The sequence below is a fragment of the Salvia hispanica genome, chromosome 3, assembly GCF_029641045.1.
Source record: "Salvia hispanica isolate PSC_SH4W2 chromosome 3, Shi_PSC_v1, whole genome shotgun sequence".
Taxonomy (NCBI): domain Eukaryota; kingdom Viridiplantae; phylum Streptophyta; class Magnoliopsida; order Lamiales; family Lamiaceae; genus Salvia; species Salvia hispanica.
Genome location: NC_142694.1, coordinates 22,709,280 through 22,718,412, shown reverse-complemented (window position 1 = coordinate 22,718,412; position 9,133 = coordinate 22,709,280). Strand labels below are relative to the sequence as shown.

At 37.0% G+C, this 9,133-nt stretch overlaps 1 protein-coding gene across 1 annotated transcript; it reads left to right on the top strand.

Annotated features, from left to right (window-relative positions):
* Positions 1-3,734: 3,734 nt before the first annotated feature.
* LOC125212850 (sodium/calcium exchanger NCL2-like) lies at positions 3,735-9,133 on the top strand. Its single transcript, XM_048113125.1, has 9 exons — positions 3,735-4,216; positions 6,477-6,671; positions 6,755-6,939; positions 7,021-7,166; positions 7,468-7,732; positions 7,798-7,943; positions 8,024-8,273; positions 8,381-8,668; positions 8,771-9,133. Exons 1-9 carry the CDS (start codon positions 3,835-3,837, stop codon positions 9,017-9,019), a joined length of 2,106 nt encoding a protein of 701 aa, XP_047969082.1. The 5' UTR covers positions 3,735-3,834; the 3' UTR covers positions 9,020-9,133.

Genomic DNA, 9,133 nt, shown 5'->3' with positions numbered 1-9,133 from the left:
GTCTAACGCAATTTTGAAGCTAGGTGTGTGAAGGAAACCGCTAGGTCCAGGAAGAGCTGAAGGCAATGGACTAGCAAAGGAAAGCGAAGGAAAGTGAGCGGAATTGAAGAGAAAAAAATGGCTGGACGAAGGGAGTCAAAAGCTGAGGGTAACGAAGACTATTCACACCCTACTGGACCCACTTCCACGCCTATATATAGAGGAGCATGCATCACACGAGATATATATTTTTTTGCTCTCAGCTCACACACTCACACACACTTGGGAAAATGGGAATTCTGGGGTAGTTAGGGGATTCATCTTCGGAGAAAGTTAGTGGTAACACCGTCCTCACGAAGGGCGAAGATACAATCAGTTTACATTCAGTTTTTGCACTGTTATTCCGTCGAACTTCACGTTTTGGGAGTTGATTTGGTTGTTTGCTACTTACCGTTATCTATGCATTTCGTTTACATCATGATGGTGTCTATTTTGTGTTGATTTACGTTGATTCTGTGTTTTTGAGGCTCTATTTCAGAAGTTGAATGTTATTCTCTGTTTTGGATGTTCCTGTGCTTGATCTGGGAAATAGGTTGTGGATCTGTGCTGTAGTTGTTGATCTGTGGTGAATCGGCGAATCTGTAGTCATGGATATAATTTTGAACGGAGTTAGTTTCGGATGCTTGGATCCGGATTAGATTTAGCATCCGAAGTATGGATCTGAACGGGGGAAACCGAGTTGTGCATGGATTTTGAATTTTCTGCTTTCTTTCTATTTTGCTTCGTCTAGTAGCCATAGATCTGCCTTAGTTTAAATTGTTCTTCGATTTTGTTGCTTTAAATTCAGTATGCTTTGTTTCGATTTACGTTCTATCTCTGTTTTACTGAATGTTTTATGTCAATGGTTGGAGAAGATGATGTCGCTGTTAGTTAGTACTTTAGTTAGTTGTTTTCCAGCTTTTCATCCGTATTTTACTTTTTAGTAAATGGTCCCACCGTCAGTTGCTTTCCAAGGTCTAGGTAATTTAGGGAATAGTTTTCCTAGATCTAGTAATTGTCCCGCTTGTCACAGTTTATATGCATGATTTCTGTTCTGCCTAGATCTAGATGTTAGAGTAACATGCTTCAATTACCAAGTCTAGTTTAATTTCCTCAACCCAAAAATTGCGTGGCAGCAGCCAACCCAAAAATAGTTCCCAAGTCCTTGAACCTGTTTATTGCGCATTCATCTCTGTGGGATCGATCCCTACTTCCCTGTACTAATTTTAGTATACGTGGTTGAGGGTTTTGAAGAGGTATTCTGTGTGTCCAACGACCGAGATCTTTCGACGATCCGTGAGTTCCGACCCTGTGATCTAGTGGATTCGCTGGACCTAGGAAGCTTGATATTAATTACTGTGCACACAGTCTAAACCCAGTAGCTTCAGTCCCTCTCTCTACTAAGAAGAGGGACGATTTTTCTCCTTCATGGGAAAGGATTTCCGTCTTCTTTATTTAAGTCCTAGTATACTGGTGAGATCAGCCCACCCTGATATCAGTTTACAGTTCGGGAACCAGACAGAAGATCCGTGGTTTTGTACTAAAGATCTTCTCATGGAGAAGGCGCTAGCCATCTTCGATTCTTTGGAGAATCATCAAGGTATAATGGCTAAACCGTAGAAAAGCATGTTTTAGGTTTTGATTAATTTAAAGCATGATTTATTTGAGTTATGAGCATGATACAAGTGATAATTACGCGAATAGAATTTGTCTAAATAATCTGCTAAATAGATCAGAATTAGTATGTAATTGATTTATATGAGCGCTTCCGCTGCCAACCCCTTCAAGAATAAGCTAACAACATAGAATGAAGGGAAAACAAAGTGAACATAAGAACTAAAAGCAATAAAACCCAAAGGTTGAATCCTCGTAGCCTTAATCTTCTCTTGATTCTGTCTCCAACCTCTTGCACAATGAAGAACTCTCTCAATTTTATGCTCTAGAATTATGAGGCAAAAAAAAGATCATAATGAAGAGGTTTGAGGGGTATTTATAGGGGAAAAGTCGAGCCCTATGAGAATAAGGAAAAAGGTGGCTAAATTCGGTAAATTCTGGAGAGAAAGTAGGTCAAATCGTGCGCCGCATTTTCGCAGCGGGTCGTTGCCCCTTGGCCAGCGGTCGTTGTGCGTTGTCCGTAGCTTCTGCCCTTTTGCATACCGGTCGCTGCAAATATTGCAGTAGCTTCGGGAGCTTCTCAAGCAGTCGCTGCACTCTCCCAGCGGTCGCTAGGCGTGTTTTGATTTTCACCACAACTTTCTCCGGAGCGGACCGCTATAGGTGTAGCGATGGCTAGGCTCCAGCAGTCGCTACGCATGTTGCAGCGGACCGCTGGACAACATGATTGCTCCAGATTTCCAACTTCGACTTTTTCCTGTCTTTTAGGCTCAAATATGCACAAATCTCACAAAACATGTCAAAATACCAAAATAGAGAAAATATGCGAAATATGGACATGAATTATGATTTAGACATTAAAAATAGACCAAATAAAGGCTTTAAAACAGTGCAAAATCCGAGTATATCAATTATCCTCATAGACATGCTGACCAACGACTATGGATATGGCATGCTTACTTTGGTGTAGTCTGGTCAATCAACGATATTGACGTCTTGAACTTATCGTCTCTCTTCAATGAGCAATGTTGTGGTAGAGGCCCGACCATCAACTTCATTATCAACGGCAACCAATATCATATTGGTGACTACTTGGCTGATAGCATATTCCCGAAGTGGCTCGTATTTTTGAAGACGATCACTTTCCCAACATATCCGAAGAGAGCTTTCTTTGCTCAAAGCCAAGACTGCAAGTGACTCGGCGGAAGGATATGGAGCGGGCATTTGGTTTGCTCCTAGAGCATTGAGCAATAGTTAAAGGCCGAACGTGTTTGTTCGAGAGATGGTGTATCGGTGATATCAGCATCCTGCATCATCATGCATAACATGATAGTCGAGGACGAAGGTGAAGGAGTGACCAGTTGGGACGATGAAGACACTGTTGGACCAAGCTTCGTTATGGCCTGCGAGCCCCAAAATCAGGGTTTACCACACGACTACAATCACATTGTTCGTGCCTTTGTTAATACCCGCGAGGAACAAGTCCATAATCCCCTCAAACGAGATTTGATTCAAGAGGTTTGGGCACATAATCATTGACGTGTATTTTTTTTTTTCAATATTGTACTAATACATCGAAGATTTACGTATTTTTTTTGGTATTTCAATTTAGTTTATTTGATAACATAACAAAAATTATAAAAAATAAAATAAAATAGTGGTAATGTGAAAAGTGGAGATAGGTTGATCCTTAAGGTACTATTGCAGGAATTTAGACTAGATGATAAAATACTGATATAAGAAGGAAAATGAAGATGGGCTGATTTATAGGGAGGAATTATGTTCCACCATGAATGTTCTTAATCTGCAAATGCTAGGAGAATTTTCTTACCACTTGATTACCGGCCACATGTTTTGCTTCCTAATCTTTCGTTGCCGAGTAATTGCCCTTATTTGACTAGCAAACATTGCTTGCTAAAACCTGTTTTTGTTTATTGTAATAATTACTTCAAGGTTCAAGTATGAATTTTTTTAATTATGACGTGCGCATATATGTTAAAAAATATTAGGAATAATGAACATGACGAGTTGGAAGCGGTCAATTTTGATCAATATATAAAACTAATCAACATGTGTAGGTCATCGTTTGTGAAAGACGCAATGACAACTGGTGAGACGACGAAATTTCCATGGCTGCTAAAATTCAAATTAGTCTCTCTTTAAATCCATCCAACATCCATGGTTTACTAATCAACATCCACCATGACAAGTAGTAGCAACCATTTTCTTCCATATCTCCTACTTCTCCCACTATTCCTCTCGGCGGCGGCTGGGGTACGGTTCGGGCCGCTAACTGATGCGTTGAGGGAGGACAGCTCGTCTTCTCCGATCATACGGATGAAAACGACGGACCAATATGGGTCTGAAGAGATGATCTGCAGACAATTATACGGGTTCCTACCGTGCTCGGAGAGCGTGGGAGGGCATCTGTTCTTGATTTTGGTGTATGAATATCTTCTGTTTCATGGAGAATCATACGTTGCTTCGGGTGGAGAGAGGATTTTCAAGATTTTGGGGCCTGGTGCGTTTGGCGCTAGTGCTTTTCAGCTCATTGGGTCCCTCCCTGAAGCCCTCATTCTTCTCGGTGAGCTTTCCAACTAATCCAACATTGTGTTATCACCATTAAATCACGTCAACCCAATTAAAGTAGTTAAGTATTGAATGCTTTACAAGAATTCTACGTATTATTATTATTATTATTATTATTATTATTATTATTATTATTATTATTATTATTATTATTATTATTATTATTATTATTATTATTATTATTTCTGTTGTATTGTAGTGGAAGCATTTCTTTTTTTTTTCACGAAAATTGAGAAAATTTGTGTTAAGTGAATTAAGTAAAAATATAATGAAGTAGGAAATGAAAAATGTAGAGAGATGAAGAGATAATGCAGTAAGTGAAAGAAAAGTAAGTGAAAAGAAATGTATTGACTTTTACTAAAAATGGAAATGACTCTACTATTATGGAACGCACCAAAATGTCAAAATGACTCAATTACTATGGAATGGATGGAATATTTGAATTTCTAAACTTTTGTTGAGTTATGGTTTTACATATTAGTTTTAATATCCGACTATAAATTACGTGTCCTAGTTTTCAATTTTAGTAGGTCCATATTAATTGTTCTACTTCATTTTTACCATTTTTGTAATGGATCTTATATTTTACTAACTCATTATTAATTACATTTTATTACAAAAATAATACATAAAATAGGATTCACCTTTTACTAACTTTTTCAATTCATTTTTCATTATATTTTTAAAAATTTGTATAGGGTCAAAATAGGACAATATTGAGGGAGGAGGGAATACTAAATTATTGATTCATTCTGATTTTACAATCAGTTAAAAAATTTAACTCTAATATGGCTAAAAGATGATGTCTTTAATTGTGTAAAATATAATGTCGTTTTGAATGACATTCTATAGTGCCACGTCAAATTATAAAATATCAATATTAATACCTAAAATCTTGGTTACAAAATTAGAACGAGCTGAAATTTTAATCATTTATTGACAAACTCTCAGTTGTTATACACAATGTATAAATTTAAGAAGTAAGCGGTTTACCTTATTAATTTCCGTTATAGTCAGCTCTAGCTAGTGAATTATTTCTTCTAGTTTGAGAAAGTAATTAAGTTGACCAAGTCTAATAAGAGAAAGCATGCAGTGTATCACGTCACTGTATTTGTTGGGCCCGGACTAGTTGATAGCAATAGTCCGTCTTGCCCAAACTAGTTGATAACTGATACTCCGTCCATTCGTGGATATTAGGAGTCTCATTTGTTTGTCATAAGAGTTTTAAGAAATATTACGGAAAAATGATGGAAAAAAGTTAGGTCTCAATTATATATACTATTAATTTAAAATGCAATATGAGTTTAATGAGTTAGTGAATGTAGGAGTTTATTATCATTTATAGTAAAAATAATTTGGAACTCTTATTTGCACTTGGATTAAAATGAATAAATGAGACTTCTATTCAGATAATGAGAAGGGAGTATACGTTATTTCAAGATCGTAACCAGATTTTCGTGCATAATACGTTTCAGTAACGAGACTTCTGAAATATTAATACTACGTTTCGTGCATACTACCTTATGAAATTGGGATTTTTCTTTATTTCAACCAGACGTCTCATTCGAACGAATATTTGTATATGCTCATTACCGAAGCCGTGTTATATAAGAATCTTTATTCCAAAAAAGTCAAATACTACAAATTATGAAAAAATAATACTACAAGTTATTACTTCACTTGTATGGTTCACCACAATGAATGGACATAATATTTTATTTTAGAGGCGCTATTATTTTCATGCACTAGGTGAAATTTTATTATATTTATGCACATAGTATCACGTTATATAAATGGTACGAAAACATTAAAATACAGCATGTTTAGGATCTTATTTTGTGACCTCGAAAATCAGAATTTTTATGGCTGGCAGTATAAATTTTAATTTGCAGTAGTTTATTTATTTGTTATGCTGGCTCATTAAATCAGTGAACATAATTGAAAAGCAAAAATGTGAAAGCTAATAACCCTTTTATTTATGAATGGATAATTGATCTAGGCTTTATCAATTCTTACCCAATTCTCATTCTCTATTACTTCTAAATAGATTATGACTAAGAAACTTGTTTGTTTGCGTGCAAGTTGGTCTAACAAGAGATTGGATAATTCTTAGGCTAAAAGTCTCTGATTCAAGTTCACTGTGGTGATATTTTTTATTATTCACTTGTCTATAAATAAAAAAATGAAACTTATCATTCAGTAATAACAAATATTATGGTAATATAAATAAGCATGGAAAACATGTTGAATTGTAGCTTCGGGTTTATGGAGCAATGACGAAACGGCAAAAGAATGCATGGTGACTGGAATCGGGCTTCTAGCCGGTTCGACAATCTTGCTCCTGACACTCCTTTGGGGCACTTGCATTCTCCTCGGCGCCCATAATTTCCATTCTCACGCCCACACCAACCAAAACCGTCTTGAAAGATTCTTGTTTTCACTCTGGCCAGGTCTGCAAATATTTATGTACTACTATATAATATAAATGTATCTTTTTCTAGTATTTGAATTAAGACTCCATTTGCATTTGCAGGCTATGGTGTGTTAACAGATTCAGACACGAGTTATACTGCCAGGATAATGCTGCTTTCTGTGGTACCACTCACATTGGTCCAACTACCTGGAATTTTCAGATTTTCTCCTACACTAAAACGCCAGTTTTTCCTAGCACTTCTTCTCGTCTCTATCATTTTTCTCATATCTTACTTCTTTTATCAGGTATACCTACTCCAACTTTGTCAAATCCTTCTTTTCATGGTCACACTATTTGTATGTATAAGTTTGATCTTTGTTGTGCAGTTTTTTCAACCTTGGATTCAGAGGCGGCGCTTGCTCTACATAAAGCACGAGCATTTAGTCGTTGACATACTAAAACACGTGCAAAATCAGACGCAGGGAAGTCTCCTAACCGACAACGGTTCACCAAATGTATCCACCATCAGAAGGTACTAAACTTAAATTTCGGTATGACAATGAAAAGATTAATTATTTCTTACTATTTGATACTCCCTCCATCCCATAATAAATACTATCATATTTTTCTTTTTAGTTTGTCTTACAAAATATGTCTTAATTTCATTTTTGGAAAAGGTTGTCTCTCACACTATTATTATAAATATACTATTTTCTCTTTCCACTTAACAAACAAAACAACATCTTCTAAAATCTCGTGTCACTACCCAAGTGTGTTATCTATTATAGTCTATTTGATTAAGAAATGAAAGAGGATGGTTTTTGTGTGTGTAGGCTATTTGATGAGAGAGATGAAGACAGAGACAGGGTGATCTCATTCCATGAGCTGAAGGAGTTTCTGAAAGAAATCAAGTTCAGAAAAATAAAGTCGGACGACGAGTCAAAGACGGCTGAGATTATGGCGGAGTTCGACATGGACAAGGATGAGAAGATAACGATGGATGAGTTCGTGAACGGTATGATCAAATGGCTGGAGGATACAAAGGATGCAATGAGCAAGAGATATCACTCTGTTAAATCACTAAAGGACATGTACCAGGTAAGTTAATCACTTGATTTTCTTCCGACGTTCGTTAATGAAGAAGCTTCTCTGATCCACCACAGGTTCTTAGACCATGGATTCAGAAGAAAAGGGAAGAGAGAGAAATGATGCGGCATCTGATCCCAGATATCTTGGAGCATCTCCAAAATTCCGTTTATGGAAGCCTTTTGTCAGAGGATGGTGCTCCTGATCTCCCTGCTATAAAAAGGTGCAAGCAATATCTCAAATCACCAAACTCATTTTCTAGAAAAGGAAATGAACAAGTATTCGATTACTTTGGTGGTGCAGATTGTTCAACGACATCGATCTAGATAAGGACAATTGCATATCATACTTGGAGTTGGAGGAGCTGATATCCAGCATGAAATCCGGTATAATCCCCTACGACCCCAGCACCGCTGCCGCAAAGATAATGGAAGAGCTCGATGTTAACGCCGATCAGCTCATCAGCGAGGAGGAGTTCGTCGCAGGATTGTCCAAATGGCTCAACACAATCTATAAGCACAAATCAGCCCAAACCCAAAACCAAGACTATCAAGTAATACAAATTAATTCTACTTCAATCATTATTCATCAATCTCTTGAAATAAATAACTCAACATGGAAAACATATCCACCTCTAATTATGAGTTTCTTGCAAAGCAGAAAACATGGGAGCAGACAGACAAGCTGATCGAGGACAAGTTCATCGACAAGTCGCCCCTAGCATGGGGGAAAGCTATAGCTCTACTACTTCTTGGGATCGTTATGCTAGGCCTTCTGGCCGAGCCGCTCATAGGCAGTGTCCGCGACTTCTCCTCCTCTGCAAACCTATCCTCCTTCTTCGTTGCATTCGTCTTCGTGCCTTTGGCAACAAATGCAAGACTAGCAGTGTCTGCTATCGCAGAAGCCCGTGAGAAGAAACTCAAGACTAATTCTCTTACACTATCCGAGGTTAGATTTATCCTCCTATAATTATATAGCATGAATTTGAATATTTGTTACTAATAGTGATAATTTAAAGATTAAAAACCCATTTTTTGTGACTTAATGTAGATATATGGTACAGCTTTCATGAACAACGTTCTGGGACTGACTGTTCTTCTGTCTCTGATCTATTTTCGTGGAATAACGTGGGATTTTTCGACTGAGATTGTGATGGTTTTAGCTGTATCTGCCATAATGGGATGCCTTGCAAGCTTCAGCACTGTTTTCCCAGTTTGGACAGCCTTCTTTGCTTATATGCTCTATCCACTCTCATTGATTCTTGTCTATGTTCTTGGAAAATTTGATTGGTTGTACTGATCTTGAAAGCTCAGGTCTTACATAAGAAATTTTTAATAACCTATTGATCTTAAAATATCAGGTCGTACATAAGGAGTTTGTAGTATGATAAATTTTTAATATTTTATTTGAAAA